At 57.6% G+C, this 20,711-nt stretch overlaps 2 protein-coding genes across 4 annotated transcripts; one reads left to right on the top strand and one right to left on the bottom strand.

Moving 5' to 3' along the window:
- Nucleotide 1: 1 nt before the first annotated feature.
- On the top strand, nt 2-14,539 carry SAE1 (SUMO1 activating enzyme subunit 1). 2 transcript variants are annotated; one of them, XM_053267357.1, is made up of 9 exons: nt 2-276; nt 1,311-1,422; nt 3,914-4,087; nt 4,419-4,561; nt 4,810-4,909; nt 11,559-11,664; nt 13,374-13,518; nt 14,025-14,091; nt 14,331-14,539. In XM_053267357.1, exons 1-9 carry the CDS (start codon nt 113-115, stop codon nt 14,421-14,423), a joined length of 1,104 nt encoding a protein of 367 aa, XP_053123332.1. In that variant the 5' UTR covers nt 2-112; the 3' UTR covers nt 14,424-14,539. The 2 variants fall into 2 exon arrangements, with proteins under 2 accessions (XP_053123332.1, XP_053123331.1); XM_053267356.1 differs by having other exon boundaries at nt 13-276; nt 14,022-14,091.
- Nucleotides 14,540-14,661: 122 nt separating this feature from the next.
- Nucleotides 14,662-19,513, bottom strand: LOC128332722 (translation initiation factor IF-2-like). 2 transcript variants are annotated; one of them, XM_053267355.1, is made up of 4 exons: nt 17,785-19,513; nt 17,198-17,414; nt 15,983-16,140; nt 14,662-15,589 (listed from the first exon to the last, which is right to left on the bottom strand). In XM_053267355.1, the coding sequence occupies exons 1-4, from the start codon at nt 18,892-18,894 to the stop codon at nt 15,461-15,463; spliced, it is 1,614 nt and encodes a 537-aa protein (XP_053123330.1). In that variant the 5' UTR covers nt 18,895-19,513; the 3' UTR covers nt 14,662-15,460. The 2 variants fall into 2 exon arrangements, with proteins under 2 accessions (XP_053123330.1, XP_053123329.1); XM_053267354.1 differs by having other exon boundaries at nt 14,662-15,592; nt 17,785-19,505.
- Between the last annotated feature and the right edge of the window lie 1,198 nt (nt 19,514-20,711).

Here is a 20,711-nt window from a genome sequence, read left to right on the forward strand (position 1 = left end):
CGACCGGCGGCGCGGCCAGAAAGACCAGAGGGCGGGCGAGAGCGCGCGTGCGCGGGGAGGTGGGGCGCCGCTGCCGCCGCCGCCGCTGCTGCTGCTCTTGCTCTGAGGCGGGATGGTGGAGCAGGAGAAGGAGGAGCCGCGGCGGGGGCCGGGCGAGGGCGCCGGCGGGGAGGAGGCCGCCGCGGCGGCGGGAGGGGGGGCGCTGGCCATCAGCGAGGAGGAGGCGGCGCAGTATGACCGGCAGATCCGCCTCTGGGGGCTCGAGGCGCAGAAGCGGTGAGCAGGCCGAGCGAGCGAGGGCGGGCGGGAGGGAGGGCCGTTGCCCCGGCTGGCCCCGGCCCGAGGGAGGCCCGCCGGAGGGGAGCTGGGCGGCCTGACGGAGCGAGGAGCGCCGCGGCTTCGCGTGCCGCAGCTGGGGCCGGGAGCGGCAGCCATGGAGCTGCTCCTTCTCCAAACCGGCATTGATGGGGGGGGGACGTGGTCATGTGGAGAGCGGTCCCCTCTGCCCCCCCGCCCCATCGAGGAGGGTGGGGGCTCTGCAGCCAGGCAGTGCTCCCCCGAGCAGGGATTCCCGCAGGTGGTCGACTACAACTCCCAGAATCCCCAGCTGCAATGGCCTTTGCATGGGGACTCTGGGAGTTGTAGTCAACAGCCTCTGGGAATCCCCCTTAGCCCGGCCTCTTGGCACGGAATAATGGGGCAGGCCCGCCGTTCCTCCCTCCAGGCCAGGCAGTGGTCTTTGGTTAGCAGCCTGTCCCTTTGCCAGTTGACTGGTATCCTTTGTTGAGTTCCAACATCTTTATCCCACTTTTCTACAATAGTGTAAGATGGAGTCAAATAATAACACAACAATAACGATTTTTAAAAAGAAACCGTTTCAGCAGAAAGTACTTTAATATAGTTATAGTTATCGTTGGTGGTTTTGTAGACTTCTTTTCAACAAAAGTTTCTAAAACAGTTCACACAGAAAAACGATAAAAATGTTTTGATGTTTTAAATTTCTGGCTGTTTTTGTTTAACCACCACAAGACTTTTGTAGTAGGTGGTATAGAAATGTGTGCAATAAATAAGGAGATGGTCCCCCTGTTCCCCAAAGGCTCACAGTCTTGCACACACAGTGTGCTAGCAACAGCCACTGGAGCAGTGCTATGCTGTAGCTGAATGGGTCAGTCTTCCTCCCTGCTAAATATATTGAGAACCAGCACTTGAAAAAGTGTTTCTTTGCTCAGTTAGCAGGGGCCAAGAGAATGCCTCCTGCCAGAGGGCCAATTACTGTCAAGGTGTCAATGCCTGTCTTTTCTCTTCTGCAGTCTGCGGGCATCTCGGGTGCTGCTGGTGGGCATGAAAGGTCTGGGAGCAGAAGTGGCCAAGAACCTGATCCTGGCAGGAGTCAAGGGCCTGACCATGTTGGACCATCAGCAGGTGGGCTTGCCTGGTGGGCTCCATGTCCCACTGTGTGACTAAGCATTCCCTAATCCAGGAAGAGGAGCACTTATAAGCATGGGGGCTCCAATGCCTTTGTTTAGAAATTAATTTTGATGTAAACCACCCTGAGCCATTTTTGGACGGGTGGCATAGAAATCAAATAAATAAATAAAATAAGCCAGTGTGTTTGTGTGTATGTACTCCCATGCACACATGGCCCACGTATTTATTTTTATTTATCAAGTGTACACATATTTATGTGGGGGTGGAGAGCTGGTCTTGTGGTCACAAGCATGAATTGTCCCTTTTGCTAAGCAGGGCCTACCCTGGTTTGCATCTGAATAGGAGACTACATGTGTGAGCACTGTAAGACATCACCCAGGATATAGCAGGAAGGGGTTGGGGATCAAACTCCTGAAGCTCCATGTCCCCTTCCTCTCAAAAGCTGAAATAGTTTTATGTTCCTGAGTGCCATTGCACAGAGCTGAACAAAGCAGATAGCCATATACATGGATAGTAAAGGAAAGTGTGCCGTTGAGTCGGTGTCAACTCTTGGCACCCACAGAAAAGTCCTGTGGTTGTCTTTGGAAGAATATAGGAGAGGTTGACCATTGCCTCCTCCCACGCAGTAGGAGAGGGTGATGCCTTTCAGTGTCTTCCTATATTGCTGCTGCCCGATAGAGGTGATATACAGGGATGCACAGGTTTTATTTCTTCCTCAGCCTTGGTTGGGACCTCTGAGAGACCACTCCAAAGAGGAAGAGATGCTTTGTGGGAGGCTAGGGGTGCACTCTTCCCTTGCCATGTTGTTTTCTCCTCCCCATATGACTGATTCGCCGCACGGATTGAGGATGGAGAACATGAAGACGGGCCCTGGGCAGTGTTCCCTCTAACAGGGAGGGATCTCATCTTATTTATCATTTCTCTGTGTAAACTGCCCTGAGCCATTTTTGGAAGGGCGGTATAGAAATCAAATCAATAATAACAATAACAATAGCAGGGATACCCAGATGTTGTTGGCTACAATTCCCATAATCCCCAGGCAAAGGCCGTTGCAGCTGGGGATACTGGGAGTTGTAGTCAACAACATCCTGGTTCAGGGGAATAGGGCAGAGTGGAGCTGCGTCTTGGCCCATGAGCAGTTCCGTCTGGCTCGTTGTGATTTGGGAGTTTGGGAAGGTGTGCTGTGCTGGCATTTTCTGTCCAGTGTTTTCTTGGTGCTGGTAGTGAAACCATCATGTTGGCCTTCCGCTGTGGAGGCTTCTCCGTTGGAATGGTGTGGGTAACATCCTTGCAGTGATGTCGTCATGGCATGTGGTGCTTTAGTAAGTACGTGAAGGCAAGCCCTGCCCCTGAGAGGCTTATAATTTAAAACCTGTCATGGGAGAGCAATGGTACATTGCGTGTTGATTATGCTTATCCTAAACGTGTGGTGAGCATGCAGAGCAGTTTCGTTGTCTGGTTGCAATCTGCATGCAGCTCTTTGGCCACGAGGGGGAGCATTATCCTTGCTGGTGCCTGCCTGGAGACAAGCCAGCGTGTGAGGGAAGGGTGGGGGTGTAGAGGTGCACAGCTGGTGTGCCCCCCAGCATTAGAACGCAGAGGGGCGAGTGAGTGCCACCTTGTCTTCCATGGCAGAAGCACGATGCCTTGCTTTTTGTCCAGGGTGGGAGCTGGCCAGGGTTGCCTCTTCTCTTCTGGCAGAGCTTCTCTGCTTTCCTCATTACATCTCCATGTAGAGGCTAAGCCTGTTGATTTTCTGCATGTTATGCAGCTGTTAAAGCCACAGGAGCCCTGCCAACCAAAAAAAGGTGGCAACTTTCTGGCTTACAGTTCTCACGGATAACATCAGTGGACTTTAAAACTAGTTTAATTTAGAATAATTCAACAGGCTTATGGCCAGACTCTGTCAAGGGATGCGTAGTGATGGTTTTAATTGGACTCTGTCTTGCTTCCATCAAAACAGGGATGTAGCATGAGCTGAACCAATTTGAGCTAAGCTTTCCCTTCCGTGTCATGTCTCTTGGCTGGTAAAGTGCATATCCTGCTTTGGTTGCTGTGGCCAAAAGGCAGTGGAGGGGTGTTGTGAGTAAAGAATAAGTTGAAAGCCTCAAGAAGTGGATGGGACAAGCCGCAGATTCCCTCTGGAAAGATGTCTCTCTCTGCAGTGAGAGGGTTGGGTGGCTAGGAGGGGTCCTGCAGTCCTCGCCGTCCTCTGTCTCCTTTAGAGATCCCTCTCTTCCCTTGCACGCGCGGCTTGACGGGTCAAGCATTTTGCTGAATTGCTCCAGCTAGGCCCAGTTGGGCTGGCTCACTGCTTAACCTCCTGAGTGCCAGCATCAAACTTCTAGGGATCTATCTGGAAAGCTGGGTACCTCTGCTTTCTCCCCAGCTGTACTGCCAAGAACCCAGCTTTGGTTTCTCTGCCTCCCAAGATCTAATTTATTTTGAGCAGAAGGTGTGAGATGGCTCTTGCTTCCCTCCGCAGGTGTCACCTGAAGATACCCAAGCACAGTTTCTGATCCCTGTGGGTTCACTGGGCAAGAACAGGGCAGAAGCTTCACTGGAGCGTGCCCAGGACCTCAACCCAATGGTTGATGTGAAAGCAGACCCTGGAAACGTTGAGCAGAAGACCGAAGAATTCTTCACCTGCTTTGATGTGGTGAGTTCTGCTGAGAGTGAGAAAGGATCTGGATGAATGCAGATTGTGTGCAAACTTGCCCAGGCACCGCCCCCCAGCAGTCATTGAGGAGAGAACGCTTTCAAGACTGCCTTCTCAGTATGTGTGAGGTGGCTTGTGTTGCTTCATCACAGGCCAGAGGGAAGGTTATGGGCGATCAGCTTTGGGTGCCTGGCCTTCAGTAGGTCATTGCTTCAGTAGCTAGCTCAGGGGGTGCTGGTTGCCAGCCTCTCTTACCGTTCTGGCTACTCTGCGTGTTTGTCCCACAACTTTCAGTGAGTTGACCTTTGGTTGTGTGGATTTTGCCTTCCAGGTCTGCCTGACATGCTGCTCTCGGGAGGTCCTTGTGAAGATTGATCAAATATGCCACAAAAACGGCATCCGATTCTTCATGGGTGACGTATTTGGTTGCCACGGCTACATGTTTGCCAATCTGGGCGAACACGAATTTGTGGAGTGAGTCTGCTGAGGGTTGTGGAGCAGAACCAAGGTTGAGAGCTTGCTGGGAAATGCCCTGGAATAAGCTCTGAGGCTGCAAGCCTCCCTTGGGGCTTCTGAGTGTGAAAGTAAGCGCTTAGAAGCCACTGGAGGGAGCTGGTGGGTGGGCTTCTTCTTCAAGGTTCTGTGAAACTAAGGCAGCTTTTGCCACAGGCTGAGTAGAATGGGTGGGAGCAGTGGTGTTAATCTGCTTCCACACCTTGCAGAGAGAAAATGAAAGTTGCCAAAGCCAGCCGGGGTGTGGAGGATGGGCCTGACACAAAGAAGGCCAAGCTAGATGTCACAGAGACCACCCTGGTGAAGAAGGTAAGTGGGGAGACCTGCTAACTGAGCAAAGAGACACCTTTTAAAGCAGTGGTTCTCTGATATTTAGCAGCTGGAGAGCAACTGGCCCTATCCAGCCCCAGCACAGAATCACTCCAGTGGCTGTTGCTGATATCTGCCTTCTGTTTCTTTTTAGATTGTGAGCCCTTTGGGGACAAGAGACCATCTTCTTTATAATAATAATAATAATAATAATAATAATAATAATTCAATTTATGTATTTATTTTTCTGTGTAAACCGCTTTGAGAACTTTGGTTGAAGAGGGGTAAATCAAGAGGAGGAGGAGGAGGAGGAGAGGGTTGCTTGCAGCTCTGCCTCCTGGGAGGCTTCCCGGCCTGTTGGGTTCGAGGCACACAGGTCTGCACCCATCAAGGCCTGGCTTTTTCACTCGGACGCTGCCAGGCTGCTTCTCTGCAGGCCCCCCCCTCCTTTTCTCTCCCCTGCCCTCCCCTCCCTCATGGACTCATTGGCCACACAGCTGTGTGCAGCCCCCTGGCCGTCATCGAGAGAATGCCACTGAGCGGAGCCCTCGTCTGCTTGGGGCAAATCTGCCCTTGTCTCAGTGTCGGCACCGTCGCCTCGTCCTGCCGGTCAGTCAGATGCTCCTCATTCTTAACTGGGCTTCCAGGCCCATCTGTGTCCTTCCCCTTCCTTTCTGTATACGAGAATTGGGTTCTTGCCAAGGAGTGCTGTGTTGGCAGTTCTCAGTGAACCAGTCTATGGAGAGGCAAGAAGAACTGTCCCGGTGTGCTCAGGACAGTTAGCAGAGCAGAGCTGAAAGCCCAGCCTGGTCCTGCCTGAGTCAAATCTTGGCCTCCACGGGGATATGCCTGCAGGTTTCTCCTTTGGAAAGAAGGCAGCCTGGCAGCTGTTGGCTGTTTCCGGGTGAGGGGTAGGGGCACTGCTGAAAGAAGCACTGGAGTCAGGGCTAGGCCAAGGACCCCAATAAGTGGGCTAGCTGCATGCATTTGCATCTGTCCTGTATGAATTGTGCTGCCAGGGTTCATCTTGTCAAGGAACCTGAGATTTAGAGGGGAGCCTCTGGAGATTGGCTTTAGATATAAATGTAATAATAATTATTATTATTATGTGAGACGGGTGTTACACAGATTAGTCACAGTCTGATATCCGGGGGGGGGGGGTGTGCGCGCGCACGCATGCATCATTTATAGCACACTTTATTTATTTAAAATATATACATATGTAGTACTCTCTTGGCGAGAAATGTCATGGATGCACCAGTGCCTAGGATGGTGCCTCCTGGCCCCCTGGCAGCTCTGTTCTGGCGCCTCTTCTAACCTGAAAGCCTTTCTCAGTCAAGGCTCACGTATTCCTGAACTTACTCATCCAGCTGAGAGAACTAGGAGTCCGGCCATTAACTAGTCTTTTCCCTCCAGAGATCGTAGGCCATCCTTCATCAGTGGGTTGTGTGCTAGGCATGCTTGAAGCAGACAGGAAGTAGTCAGATTTTAGGCTTGCCTCCGGTGCCAGAGAGCACCAGTTGCCAGTTCTGTTCCTGTCTTGCTCATGGAAGCAACTTTTTCAGAGAGCTCAGTGTTTTTCAATACTCAGCTAAGGGTCTTTTTTCTTCTTCCCTTCTTCCTGGCCTTTTTGCTTCTCCCCTAACGCTTCCCCCTGCCAGATTGTGCGAGAGTGGGAAGGGAGCCGCGCAATGTGGTCCGAAATTAATCATATCCATAGTTGTCTTTGAGTTCTATTTGGACTGATTGGCAACTCCAAAACAGTTAACCCTTTCGTTTTCCCAGTGGATTTATCCCCCTGCCCCAGATCCTTCCCACACAGAGGATATGCTCCTGGGCTCTTCATGAAGGTCAGTACTGGTCACTCTCGTAGCTCACCTCTGTCTCTCAGGAATTCACCTCCATCCGTACTAGACGACGTCCTGATCTGTTCTCCCTCTCTACCGAAGGCCCTGCAGGACATTCAGTCCATCCTCCGATGCCTCTACTGCCATTACTTCCTTATCAACAAAGCGAAAAGTCAGCTACAGCCAGCCCTGTTCATACAACATCTGGGCACCATACTCAACACCTCCCGGGCTTCAGTCTCACTCAGCCCCCAGAGGAGAGAAAAACTTGAATCCCTCATCTCTCCTCTGCTTCACTGTGCCTCAGCAGATCTGATACTCTTGTCAGGTACTCGGGTCTGTGGTAGCATGCCTGGAGTGCACCCCATGGGCGAGATGGCACTCGCGTCTCCTCCAATGACTCATCCTCCCCTTCCACGACGAGATCCCATGCACCCACTGGCTAATTCTTCTGCCACACAAAGTCAAGCATGCCTTCACGTGGTGGCTCTGCAAGGCAACCACCAAGGGCCTTCCTCTGTCCAACCCCCTCAGGGTCACGATAATGACAGATGCCAGCCTCTCCGGATGGGGAGTGCACTGCGCCAATCAACATGCCCAAGGACTCTGGACCACCAGCGAGACATCACACAACATAAACTGGCTAGAACTGCGGGCATCCTGGCTAGCTCTGATACATTTTCTCCCACTCATTGCAGGGCATCACGTGCTCATATGCACAGACAATGTAACCACAAAATCCCATCTCAGTCATCAAAGTGGCACCAGGTCCAAGACCCTCATGAAGGAGGCCTTCCTCTTTCACTTGGCAGAACGTCACATAGCCTCGGTTGCAGCAGAACACCTTCATGGAGTGGCCAGCATCCAGGCCAATTGGCTCAGTTGCCAGGAGGTAGACCCAGCGGAGTAGTCTTTCCACCTAGACACATTCCTCTACCTGATGTCGTGGAACTATCCACATCTCCTAAAATGAACATAAGGAGTTTACCCCTATAAAAAAGTGTTATAGTTGCAAATTTGAAAGCCCTATAATCTTCTTTTGAATAAATTCTCACTAGCTCACTTAGTTCTAAGGCCTGTAGATAAATACAATATTTATCAATACAACACAATATGTATTGCTGATCCAAAAAAGAATGTAGATGCCAAAAAACACCAGAACAATAAACTAATGTAATAATGGGCTGCAAAAAATTCAGAATGTACTTGAAAATGGGTACATTAATATCATTTGCAGGTTCTACATAGAACAACTACACACATTTAAAATCATACCATTAAAACATTTCTGTGCAGACAATATAATATAAAATCACATAAAGGAATATATAAAAACTGGCTGGGTCGGGTGCAGAACATCTGTGCCTCCGCCACCCAGCCCACTTCTCCCCACCCATCACCTGCCTGTGTTTCCTGGCGGGCCGGCAGGCCAGAAAGCCGGCCTGCTTCCTCCCACCTGTAAATTCCCGGTGGCTGGGCTTGCCCGCCACCGCCTGCTCCCGGCCCACCCACCCGACGCGGCCTTTTTCTCCTTCTGCTGCTTTCTGGACGGCCAGCCGCTTCTCACTACCGTCACCGCTTTCTGGCTTCTTCTCTCCGCCCGCCTGGCCGACCGGGCTTTCCGGCTGGCCGCTTCTCAGCTGCCTGGCTGCCACTCGCCCCACCTCCCGCTGGCCGCCTCTGCCTTCTCCGCCTGCTAGTGCCTTCGCTTTCCTGGCCAGCCGGCCATTGGCAGGCCTCCGCCGTTAACTCCTGGCCTGCTGACTGGCTGCCGCCATTTTCTTCCACTGGCCCCTCCCCGTCGCTATCTGGCAGCACTTTGAACTCTCACGACAGCTGCCACATAGGATTAGTGACAGGTACGTATAAGATAATTAATTATATAGAAGGTAGATGTCCCTAAATAGTCCAAGTAGGCTCACAGTGAGCCCAAATCCTTATGAAGACCGAATGGCTTTCCACCAAACAATAAGAGGTCTTTTCAAAGTGTAAGAATCCTTTTCAGTGGGTCATTTCCAATGGGTTAGACGCGTTTCAACATATGTCTTCCTCAGTGACCCATACCCCCAAATCCGCCTCTGCATAGCACTCTTGTATCAGGCCTCGGTCCCGGGCAATATCATGGCACATAGGACATAGAGCATAGGAAGCTGCCATATTCTGAGTAAGACCATAGGTCCATCTCGCTCAGTTTTATCTACCCAGACTGGCAGCGGCTTCTCCAAGGTTGCAGACAGGAGTCTCTCTCAGCCCTATCCTGGAGATGCTGCCAGAGTGGGAACTTGGAACCTAGATGCTCTTCCCCAGTGGCTCCATCCCCTGAGGGGAATATAATCTCGCAGTGCTCACACATCTAGTCTCCCATTCATATACAGTTAGGGTTAGGGTAACCCTAACCCTGCTTAGCTAAGAGGACAAGTCATGCTTGCTGCCACAAGACCAGCTCTCTCTACTTGCAGTGCGTCTACCTCGGCTGTCTTCTCCTCCCAGACACCTCGTGGACATTTGTAGAGCAGCTACGTGGTCTTCCTCCACACCGTTCATCAAGCACGATAAGATTTCGTCCTTCCGGGCCAGGGCAGCCTTCGGCCATACGGTCCTGCAACAAGTGGTCTAAAGGCATCCACTCCCTCCCGACAGACTCCGCTTGGGCACATCCCACTGATGGATGTCCTATGAGTTCTGGGGAAGAAAGGAACATTTGTTCTTACCATGACGGGTTCTTTTCCCCAGGGATCGTAGGCCATCCAGCACACCCTCGTGTGTATATAGTTGTTTGTTTGCATACCCAGTGAAAGGGACCCAGTCTTTGGGTGGCTGCAGCTCCCAGGGCATTCTGTTTCTAGGTTGCTCCTTCCCTTGGTTGTCTCCGTACCTAACTCTTACGCAATATGTGCTATATATGTTGTTGTTCATCTTTTGGGTACCACAGCCACTATTTTCTCTACATACTGTCATCGTCTCTCTGCTCTCCTCATAAATGATTTCACAAAACTGGCGAATGGTGCCCAAGGCAAGCCTAAAACTTGACTGCTTCCTGTCTGCTTCGAGCATGCCTAAAACACAACCCACTGATGAAGGATGTCCTAAGATCCCTGGGGAAAAGAACCCTTTGTGGTAAGAACCAATGTTGCTTTCTCTCCCCTCTTTTTTGTTATAATGAAAACTGCCGCTCGTTTGGAGGTCAGTGGCCAAGTCGCCAACCCTCTTGTGGCGATGTGCACTGTGCTTGGCAGTGGAGGGAGCTCAGAGTCTCCAGCGCCTTTTGCTTGGCTCTTCCAGGCAGCCTCTCTGTTTGGGCCCCCTGCCATAGGCCACGTGCTCCTGAGATCTCAGCCCGGAATGCTGTTTCCGATGCCTGACATCCTGGGAAGAGGCTTGTTTGCCAGGTACACAGGAAGCGGCTCTGTGTCGAGTTGGACTCTTGGCCCAGCTAGCTCTGTATTGTCCACACTGACTCACAGCAGCTCTCCAAGGCTTCAGGCAAGAGTCTCTCCCAACCCTACCTGGACATGCTGCCAAGGATTGAACCTGGGGCCTTTTGCATGCAGAGCAGATGAGCTGCGGCCCCACCCCTGCAGTGGTCTTGCTGGTCCCTCAGTCCGTTCTGGCAAGCACGCAGCTCCTGCGTCCCTCCTCCCCCACCCACCAGTGAGAGCACATACAGGCATTGTCGTTGACTGGTTGGCCCCCTTGGCTGGCACAGAACCAGCAGGCAAGGAAGTGTCGCCCACAGTGCACGTTGCCCCAAGGGCCTGGCCACAGACACAGTTGGGGCCATCCTGTGCAGTTGGCCACCGGCCACCCTAGCACAGAAACGGGCACCCAAAGGAGCTGCCGCTTTCCTTAAAGCAAAGCCACCGTCCCCCACACATCTAGGTGTGTGTCTTGGTCCAAGTCACCTAGGGTTGAATCCTTCACACACAGAGAGAGAATGCAAATGGAGTTTACAGGGCAGAATAGTAGTACAGGGGAATCTCTGCATGCGTGGGGGTTCCGTTCCCGGCTAGTGCTGAGGATACCGAAACCATGAATACTGAATAAATGGGGCAATCACTGGGGGTTAGGTACCTAAGGGGGGAATTGGCTGGTAACGGTTTCTTTAAAAAGTTTTTTTTATTAAGTTGGCTGGAAAATGGCCCCAAAATGCAAATACAAGCGGGGCAAAGTGCCCTGTCATGCTCCAGGGGTCCCCAGCAGTCCTTCAGTGCCCCCCAAGCGCCACCAATCAGCCCAAAATGGTGGTTTAAAAAAATTAAATAAAAGCACACTGCGCATGTGCACAGAAAGGCCCGAAATGGGCTGCAGATGGCCCATGCAGTCATTTGGGAGGCAGGAAGGGAGAAGGAGTCCCTGCTGCTGCTGCTGCTGCTGCTGCTGCTGCTGCTGCTGCTGCCGCCGCTGCCTCAAGCCCAAGTATGGCCGTGGCCGACCCGTGGATGTGCGAGTCATATCCCCCTGCCTGGCGTATGCGGAGGTTGGGTGCCTATTCCTCGACCATGGATACGTGAAACTGCGAGTGCTGAGACCATGGATAATGAGGTTTGCCTGTAGGAGGAGCAGCAGCAGCAGCAGCAATGGTTAATATTGATGTTAAATACCACTTTTCAGCAAGACAAGTGCCCAGCATGGTGTGCGTAACACAAGAGATGCAGCAATGCTCCTCCAGAATGTGTGTGTGTGGCTGCACGGGTCCCCGCCGCGGTGGTGGCTGCTGTGCCACTCCTGTGGTGCTGCTCTGCACTCGGGGAAGGGAGCCCAGGCGGCCCGCTTGCAGCCACTCTCTTTCTCTTCTCCCCCAGCGTGTGTCTTTCTGCCTGCTGAAGGAGGCCTTGTCTGTCGGCTGGAGCAGTGAGAAGGCCGCGGCTGCCCTCAAGCGCACCACCCCAGATTACTTCCTGCTCCAAGGTGAGGTGCCCTCTTGGGGCTGGGAGGAGGGAGGCGGGACTGTGGCTCATCATGTGACTCCTGGCCCGCTGCAGACCAGGGAGCCTCTCTGGGTGTGGCTGAGGGGCCCTGCCAGCACAAGGGCCAACCTCTCTTCTCTCATCGGGGTGTGTGTTTTGGGCAGGCGGGCTGGGTCTGCTCCCCCAGCCAGGGCAGTGCTATTCTCTGAGTTCTAGAGCAGAAAACGCTTTGCCTGGGCCAGAGCTTGGGTGCCCAAGGCAGAAGAATGGGTCTGTTCTGCTGAGAAGGACCGGAGGATGCCAGAAAGAGCCACCCAGTGCAGCTGTGTGGTGGTCCAGCATGAATCCTGCAGCAGCAGTTTGGATCTGATACAGATGGCTTTTTTGCCTCTGGCTGCCATCGTAGTAATTGCACCAGGTGTCTCAGTCTCTCAAAGAACCATGAGTGGTGCACAAAAGGGCCCCAAATAAAAATCTTAATATACAAATCTTAAATCATGATGTATCTCATTTAATTGAACTTGCATAATAAATTATAAACCTTAATTGATTCCTTTGCATTGATCCCACTCATAATCCACAATAATTGGCACTATTAAAATCCTTACAAATAATCATTCATAAAAATAATCTTTCATTAAAAGTATATAAATTCAGTCCTTTACTAATATTAAAAAGTCCAAATGAATATTTCTTCCAAGATTTTCAGTCGGGGTGAAGCAAGGTCAGTATGATGCCCTCCATGAAACTCTATGGATATTTCTATTCTATAAACATCCGTGCATTGATATGAATTTTTCCAGAAAGGTGTCTAATAGTTCTTCACAATATGCCAGAGGAGAGGATGTCTTTATTTTATGTGTCCGTATTAGAACCACAGAACTATACCACACAACTGTATTAAGGGATTGGAAAGAACTTTTGGATCAATGTCACTGAAGCAGGATGAGCCGAAACACGTCTGGCATGTTGTGAAGTACTATTGGCCATGTTTCTGGAACGATTCATATCAGTGCCCTGATTTTTAAGAAATATCCTTGGAGTTTCATTAAGGTCATCGTACTGACCTTGTTCCACTCTGGCTGGCAATCCTGGCAGGACTATCCAGCCAGTGGGCAGAGCCTTGCTTGATCCTGCGCCCAGCCTCTGCTCCTCAGAAGGGCAGGAAGCAGCACAGCAAGGCCTCCCCCTGTGGTGTCTTTGCAAGAGAAACAAACCTTTGTTCCGTGGCCAGAGGATGCTGCCGTTGGCCACCTGCCTAATTGCAGGTGACCAGTTGTGACCGTAGGCTGGTGTGTGGTGGTGGGCGCGGAGCTGCCTTGACGTAGAGCTGGGGGTCAAGCGTCCTGCTGTGCTGCCCTCCTCTGAGGCCACTGCAGGCTCACTGCTGCTTGCTCTTTGCTGTTGCATTTCCCTACAAACACACACACCTGCAGCAAACTGATCCCATGGAGGAGGAGGAGGAGGCTGCCACTCGGGGTTAAACTTGGGGAGCAGAGCTGATAGGCAAGCATCCCTCGATCCGGCTAGCCGGCAAGAGTGTCTTTGTTGCCCAAGGCTTCTGTGTCTGTGTGTGGGGTAAGAGAGCAAGGCCGGGGGGGGGGGGGGAGGCGCTTGTTGCCATGAGAGCCCCATCAGTGTTGAGCTCTGCGTGTGCCTGCGCGCCTTGCTTCCTCTCCTGAAGGGCATGGTGTCTGCTCCCTCTTGCAGTGCTCCTGAAATTCCGGACGGAAAAGGGCCGAGACCCTTCCCCCCAGAGCTCTGCAGAGGACACAGAGGCGCTGCTGCAGATGCGTGCTGAAGTGCTCGACACTCTGGGTGTTGGGGCTGACCTGCTGCCCGCTGATTTTGCCAGGTGGGTGGCCTCTTTGGGACTAGAGAGCAGCAGGTGCGCCCGGAGGAGAGGTCTCCTGTCTGCCTTCTGGGCCGTGGCTTGGCTCCCCTGGGTCTTGGGGAGCTTGGCGGGGGGGGGGGGGCAGCTCTGCTCTCAGAGGACCCTGCTTTGCTGGGGGAGGGGGCGGGCAAAGACTCCCCCATGCCCATCTGGGGATTGGCCAGGCCCTCCACTCCTCCCTTCAGCAGGCTGTCAGAGGCCACAGTGTGTGCGCTGCTCACCCGGGGGGGGGCCTGGGCAGGGCGAGGCCTGTGGCCTGCTGTGGCTGGGACCCCCCCTGACCTGCTGGGAGCTGGGCTTTAGCAGGGCCAGAAAGGAGCCCATGGGGCAAGGCGGGGCTGCTGCCCATGCCATGCGGGGAGGGGGGGCGAGTCTGGCCTTGGCCCAGCACAGGCTGCAGCTTGGACGTCCCCCCGGCTGCCCCACCCCGACCTCTGAGGGCTCGGTGTGTCTCCCTTCCTTAGCAGCTGCTTCTCAGAAATGGCTCCCGTCTGTGCCGTGGTTGGAGGAGTGCTGGGCCAGGAGGTGGTGAAGGTAAGGGAGTGAAGGGGCGCTGGGCTTCTTCCTCTGCACGCGCGGCCCGGGGCAGGGGGGGGAAGCTCTCCTGTGCCCCAGCTGGGCCTGTCCTCTGGCCCCGGCCCCGCCCAGGCTGAGCAGGGTGTCTTGCCCTCCAGAGAAGCAGAATGCCCGAGCAGGGGTGAGTGGGTCTGGCTTGCTGGGACCCCCAGCTGTGTCTCTGGGCTGACCTTGCTTCCTCTTCCTCACTGCTTCAGGCCCTGTCTCAGCGGGATCCTCCCCTCAACAACTTCTTCTTCTTTGATGGCATGAAGGGCAACGGGGTTGTGGAGTGTCTGGCCCCCAGCTGAGCCTGGCTGTGACCCCCGAGCAACCCCATGGCCTGCCGAGGCTTGGGTGTAGGGCCGGGCTACCTTGTGGAGGCTGCACAGGGAGCCTTCTCCAATAAACTTGTTTCTCTTTGTAAGGTGTTGTCCCACATCTGGTGAGCAGACCTTGCCGCGGAGGGGGTCAAGAGCTGCAGCCAGGGTCTGGCCATGTGGGCCCCGGGCTGACGCTCCAGGGCCAAGAGGCTTTGGGCAGGTTCAGCTCTGGAGGGCTTTGGTTGAAAGCGGCCAGGCCTTGGTCCTCCTCGGTGAGAAGCCGTCCTTTTGAGTCGGGGCTCTGGGCCCCTGCGCTCTGGCCACAGATGCTGTGGGTCAGTGTGGAACGGAGGAGGCCGTTCTCTGGCTACTGAGGAAGGCGGCGTTTGAGTCCATCCCGTTTTATTGAAAAGGAGACATACAAAATTGCACCCCCATCAGCTACAGACAAGCCAGCCCCCTCCACTATCTACAGGCAGCACCAATGTCTTATGTACAAGCACAAAGAGATCCCACTATATACATACACAGCCAGCCAGCTCCGTGCCGCAGATGCTCCTGCTGGCTGAGCGTACAGCTGCCCCTCTGTACAAGGCCCTGGCAAACCCCTATTTACAGAGGGCCCCGCTGGCCTGCCCAGGGAAGGGCCCGGCTCTGCGCAATCCCCCCCTCTCCCCCCCCCCGCTGTACAGGCTCAATTGGACAGTATTCACATAGTGCTGTGGCCACGTTGCCCTTCACTGCTGCCGCCGCCACAAACAGGCCTCCGCCCCAGGCGGCAGCAGCAGCAGCAGCAGCTCCTCTCCGTAAGGCACTGCCGGGCTGGGGGCTGAAGGGACCTTCCTCTCCCCCGTACAAGGCCTGCCTCTTGTTGCCAAAGCACCAGGGCTGCTTCCTCCGGGCGGCGGCGGCAGCGGCGGCATCTGTGTCATGGCCGGTGGTGTGTGCTCCCGTTTGTGGCCTCGGGCTCCTCTTCCTCCTGGCCAGCAGAAGGGAGAGGCTGGCTCTCAGCCCTGCCCTCTGGGCTACTGTGGCCCCAGGCCGGCCATTCCCTCTGCCGGCAGGTTGTACAAGGCGCCCAGCAGCTGGAAGACCAAGTGGCCCAAGTGGCCCCAGAGGGCTCCTCCGTAGGCTCTGGGCGGCTGCTGCGGCGGCTGCTGCGGGGGTGGGGAGAAAGGAGAAAGCGGGTGAGGGGGGGCCCCAAGCGCCAGACCCCTCCCCCGGGGCGCCCCCCCCCCGTCTCCCAAGGGGGAGGGCCGGTGCCCCAGGTAGGCCGCCCAACTGCTGGGCCTCTCGGGCTGGCCCTGCCTTCTCTCCCACGGCTATTTATAGGCGATGAGTCAGCGGCTGGGCCCTGCCCAGTTCCCTGAGCAAACAAGGCGGCAGAGGGGCGGGCGGGCGGCGGCGGCGGCTCCTCCGCCTTGCGGGCCAGGCCTCCGGAGCTCCTGGGGAGAAGCCCGGCCGCCGCCGCCGCCGCCCGCACAGCCCCAGCAGGTCTGGGTGCAGGAGGCAGCCCAGGCCAGGGCTCTCCCGGCAGGGATGCTCACCCTTCGCTCGTGCTCCCGGTGGAACTGGTCCCCCATGTGGCGAAGGCGGGCGCCGATCTCTTGCTCCAGGCTGGGCCGGTTTCTGGGCAGGTGCCCGTTGGGCTCGGCTGCCCTCTGCTCGGGCTCCGTGGAGGCCGCCAGCCCCTCACCCTGGTCCGCTGCCAAGGGGGAAGGCAGTGCCGGTGAGGGCGGGGCAGCTTGGCCGGGGGGGGGGGAGCCGAGCAGGCCACCCCCCCCCCGCCAGCTTGCACAGCCGTTTCCTGTAGCCTTGGCAACCGCTGCTTGCTGCAGCTGAGCGGGATCATTTCAGGACACGGCACCAGCGTCCGTCTGGGCGGCCCGCCGGCGGCATCCCCCCACCCGGGCGCCTCTCCTCCACCTGGAGCTCCGCCTCCCGCAAGGCTGCTGAGAGTCGGACCCCCCCCACCCCACCCGCCCGCCGGCGGAAGTTTGATGAGTCAGCATGTGCGGGCTCTGCCGTCCCACGGGGAGGGCGCACGGAGGTTCCCCTTTGCACTGGGCACCCCGCTCGCGGGGGCGACAGCAAGTCTTGGCGGCTGGCCCTCCAGGACTCCTGAGGAGTTGCACGGGAGGCGGCAGCTTTGGGGAGGTCGGGCTTGAGCGCGGGGAGGCGCACGGGTTGCAAGGCGGCCGGCCGCCTCGGCTCCTGCGGCAGCCTTGCCCAGCGCTGCGGGGAGATGCCCCCGAAAAACAAAGGGCGGGGGGGGCGGCGCCCCCTTTCCCCCTCGAAAGCCAGTCGGGTCGAGCCAGCAGGAGGCCCAGCCGAGAGGAGGGTCCTCCTCACCGGTCTTGCCAAAAGCGGCGCGGGCGAAGCAGGCGCCACAGTTCCGCCCCCTCCTCTTTGGCAAGCTGCTGCCACAGCAGTGGGACGCGGCAGGACCTGCTCAGGGAGCCCCTGCCCAGCCTGAGAGGAGCCCGGGACCAAGAGGGCCCCCGCCGCCGCCTGCGACTCACGCCTGACGGGGCGGGACGTGCCGCACCTTCTTCGGCCACAGAGGCTTGGCATCCAGAGGCCAGCTCGCTTGTGGCATTCCGTACATGTGGGCGTGGGTGGGCTTCAGATTGGGGCCGAGGAGATCCGGGGCCGAAGCCGACCTCGAGCGGCGGGGGCGGGGGGAGAGGCGACACCTCCCTGGCCCGCGCGCGCCTCAGACCCCAGCCCGCGGAGCGCTTGAACCCAGCGCAGCCACTCACCTTGCCCTTCGCTGGCGCGACTCCGGGAGGGATCCTGCCCGCTCTCCCAGCGGCAGGTACAGTTCAGCCCGGGTGGCAAGGCGAATGGGGGCTGGCAGACGGAGGGCGGCACGGCCACCGTCCCCCCCATAGGGAAGGCTGGACTCCCGGACACAGCTGCTGTCGGCTCGGCGCGGCTCCCGTCCTGCAGTGGTCTGGCCATGGCGCTCGGGGGGATCTGCCGGGCCAGGAGGAAGAAGCGCAGGCGGCCGTCAAGACGACCACCCGGGCGCAGGATGCCTGCGCGCCCGGCGCTCATCGAGGGGTTCCCGGCCCGCGGCGCCTCACCAGGGGGCGGGTCGGACCTGCCGTGTCGGGCACCGTGTTTGTAAACAAACCCAGCGCTGCCCGGCCGTGGAAGCGCAGCTCAGCCCCGCCGCTTGGAGGCGCAGCTGCCCCGCCCCCAAGCTCGAGAACGCCTCGATCCCCGCCCCCGTTCCCTTCAGCCACGTGCGCCTCCCTCCCCTGGCCTCGGCCGGCTCCTCCGCCCCGCCCGTCCCAGCCCGTCCCCTCCTCGCGCTGCCAAGTCCCCCTTGCGCCGGACTTACTGCAGCTGCATGAACCCTCCAGGGGCGGCTCGGGGTCGCTGGGCAGCGCGGAGCCTCCGACTGTCGCGTGCGGATAGCCGGGCGAGGGGCCGAGCGACGGGACGGACGGACGGACTGCTGCACCACCAAGCCGGAGCTGCAAGAAACTCGCGGCAAGCCAGCCAGGCGCGCGCTCAGGCAGCTGCCGAGCCCGGGCAGTCCCCGCCCCCTGACGTCACCGGGGCCCGCCCCCTCCCGAAGGCAAGTTCGGGCTTGTGCAGGGGCTGGGGGAAGCCCCGACGGGAGGGGCGACCCGCCGGAGCGCCCTCCCGACCCCGCCGCGCGAGCAGCCAGTGAGGGAGCGGCGGCCGCGCCCCGTGGCTGGCGCTCAGGTCGGGTGTCAGGTCCCCGCCACGCCCCTCCCTTGCACCCGTCAGAGGAGCAAGGGAGGAGACCCGAGCAGCCCCTGGGGTCTCCCTGGCTCCGCCCCCTCCCGGCGGCCACTACGCCTCCCGTGTCGGAGGAGAGAGACGCAGTATCACCCGGAGGCGCTCGGCGGCGACCCCCCACCTCACAGCATCCAGTTCTTGTGCCAGTGGCCGAGAGTTTCGCCGGCCTGCCCAGCGCTCTGCCCACAGTTCGCCCTCTGCCAGGGAGCACTGCAGGATAGGCGGACGGGCCCCCACGGCCGACTGAACCCCGGCGGCTGCCTCCGGGTCCTTCCAGGCCAGCCAGGACAGGGACAGGACTGGCGCCGTTCCGGTGGGAAGCTAAGCGGCGGGAGAGGAAGCTGAGCGCCCCCAGGCCCCGCCCTGCCTGGTCTCGGTTCTGCCGGAGAGCTCGTCTTCCCGAGAGGGGCTGCTGGGGGCGGGGGGATTCCCCGCGACTGCGTCTTAGCAGAGCTTGCTCTGGCGCTGGCCTCTTGCCCTCCTCGGGGCCTCCGCAGCTCCGGGTCAGTGGGTCATCCCCACAGCGGAGGGGGAGGAGGGCTGTGTTCTCCCGCTGACCCCTCTGCCCCCTGACTAGCGGGTTGGGCCCCCAAGTGGTGGCTTCACGGTCCACACAGGGGGAAGGAGGTGGTTCAGGAGCCGACCTCAGGCCTGGTGACTGCAGCTGGCCGCGCCCACCCATGTCTTGCTGGCGGGGCCTGACTGGGGGCCTTGGCGCCCCTTGGACTGGGCAGGAGGTGCTTGGCTGCAGGCACTAACCCTGCTTCGGCCAGAGCCCCCAGCGCGCTCGCTCGCTCCCCCAGGGCTGGGAATGCAGGAGGGCGGGGGGGGGGGCGATCCCCAGGGCAGGCTGCAGCTTGGCCGTCTGGAGGAGGCTTCCTATCTGCCCAGGGGCCCGGCTGCAGTTGCACAAGGGAGACAAGTGTCCCTGTGCTGAGTGAGGGGTGGCTCTTCAGGGGCCCGCCCCTGCCCCACCTGGCGAGGCCACTGGTCTCCCACAGAGACGACTCCTCCCCATTCCGGGGTTAGGTGGGGGGGGGAGATGCGTGGAAGGGGGCGGGGCGGCCGAGGGGCACCTCCAGGGGCTGTGATGCTGCCCAAGATGCCGGGTGGGAAGAGCCACTCTCTGCCAGCACAGGCCGTTCCGCCATGGCCCAACACAAGTGGGCAACAAAACGAGCACCTGAGCCTGCCCTGGTGCGGCTGCCCACGGCAAGAAGAGCCGCAGTTCTTGATGGGCTGCCAAGGCAGGTGCTGGCCAGACCCAGGCTGTGGAGGCCACAAACCTGACCCGCCGTGCCAAGAAGAAACAGCCAGCGCCACATCCTGGGGGAGGTTGGGGTCATGTCCCCAAACGGGGCCGGGGGGCAGGGGCAAAGAAGCGCCACGGCCCCGCCAGCACATGGCCGCTTCTCTGCCCCTGCCCCCCCCTCTGCCCCCATTTGGGGACATGTCCCCAACCTCCCCCAGGATGCGGTTTCTTGTTGGTGTGGAGCGTCATCTTCACCGCCAGGAAAGGCGAACCGGGAGGACCTCTCTCCTCTAGCGCAAACATTACCCCGGAGGGAGGGTAGTAGCAGCTCCTCCTAAGGCAGCCGGGGAGGCGCCAAAGGAGGCCGCTGGGTGGCATCTCTTTCAGCCCCACCTGAGAGCCACTGCCTGCAGGCCGGCCATTGGTCAGGTAGAGCTGTGCAGTTAGTGCAGCTCAACCTGACGAATGGCTAGCTTGCAAGCAGTGCAGCTCTCAGGCGAAGCGGGAGATTGAGGAGCAGTGGGAGCTGCCAGGAAACAGAAGCCGCTGGGTCTCCTTTGGCTCTAGGTCAAGACGCTGGGGGTGGGTGTCTAAGGCCGTGCCCAGTGCAGAGAACCTGGACAAAGAGATATTTCCTTTCCTCTAGGACTCATCCATGAAGCCCAATGGCCCTGCTGGGTTTGGGGCAATGCCCTTTTAATGGGAGAGGCCATTGCCACAAGAAGCGGCCACGGGCTTGGGTGGCTTTTCCAAATAATTTGTCAGGGAAGATAGGTGTGTCCGCACTATCTGCGGTGATACCTCAATGGAGCCTCTGTGATCAGGGCAGTATATCTGAGTAGCAAACACTGGAAACCAGCAACAGGTCATAACTGTTGTGGGCTTCCTAAGAACATAAGAACAGCCCTGCTGGATCAGGCTCAAGACATGGGATCAGTCCAACATCCTGTTTCACACAGTGGCCCACCAGATGCCTCTGAGAAGCCTACAGGCCGGAGGGCATGCCCTCTCGTCTCCTGCTGTGACTCAGAGGCAGCCTGCCTTTGAGGCTGGAGGTGGCCTATAATAGGCCTGTCCTCCATGAGGTTATCTAACCCCCACTTAAAGCCTTCCAGGTTGTTGGCTGTCACCACATCTTGTGGCAGATAATTTCACAAGTTGATTCCTGGAGGCATCTGGCTGGCCACTGCTGGAGACAGAATGCTAGCCCTGATGGACCCACCTAGGCCTGAACAAGGCCTTTGGTA

This window comes from Hemicordylus capensis, chromosome 7, assembly GCF_027244095.1.
Source record: "Hemicordylus capensis ecotype Gifberg chromosome 7, rHemCap1.1.pri, whole genome shotgun sequence".
Taxonomy (NCBI): Eukaryota; Metazoa; Chordata; class Lepidosauria; order Squamata; family Cordylidae; genus Hemicordylus; species Hemicordylus capensis.

Coding starts and splice junctions, on each gene's coding strand:
- LOC128332722 (XM_053267354.1), bottom strand. CDS start 18,894: ATGGGTGGGCGCGGCCAGCTGCAGTCACCAGGCCTGAGGTCGGCTCCT. Junction 16,141..17,197: donor TCGCGCCAGCGAAGGGCAAG/GTGAGTGGCTGC, acceptor CCCCCTTGGCAG/CGGACCAGGGTGAGGGGCTG. Junction 15,593..15,982: donor ACCGGGAGCACGAGCGAAGG/GTGAGCATCCCT, acceptor CCACCCCCGCAG/CAGCCGCCGCAGCAGCCGCC.
- SAE1 (XM_053267356.1), top strand. CDS start 113: ATGGTGGAGCAGGAGAAGGAGGAGCCGCGGCGGGGGCCGGGCGAGGGC. Junction 4,088..4,418: donor TCTTCACCTGCTTTGATGTG/GTGAGTTCTGCT, acceptor TTTGCCTTCCAG/GTCTGCCTGACATGCTGCTC. Junction 4,910..11,558: donor AGACCACCCTGGTGAAGAAG/GTAAGTGGGGAG, acceptor CTTCTCCCCCAG/CGTGTGTCTTTCTGCCTGCT.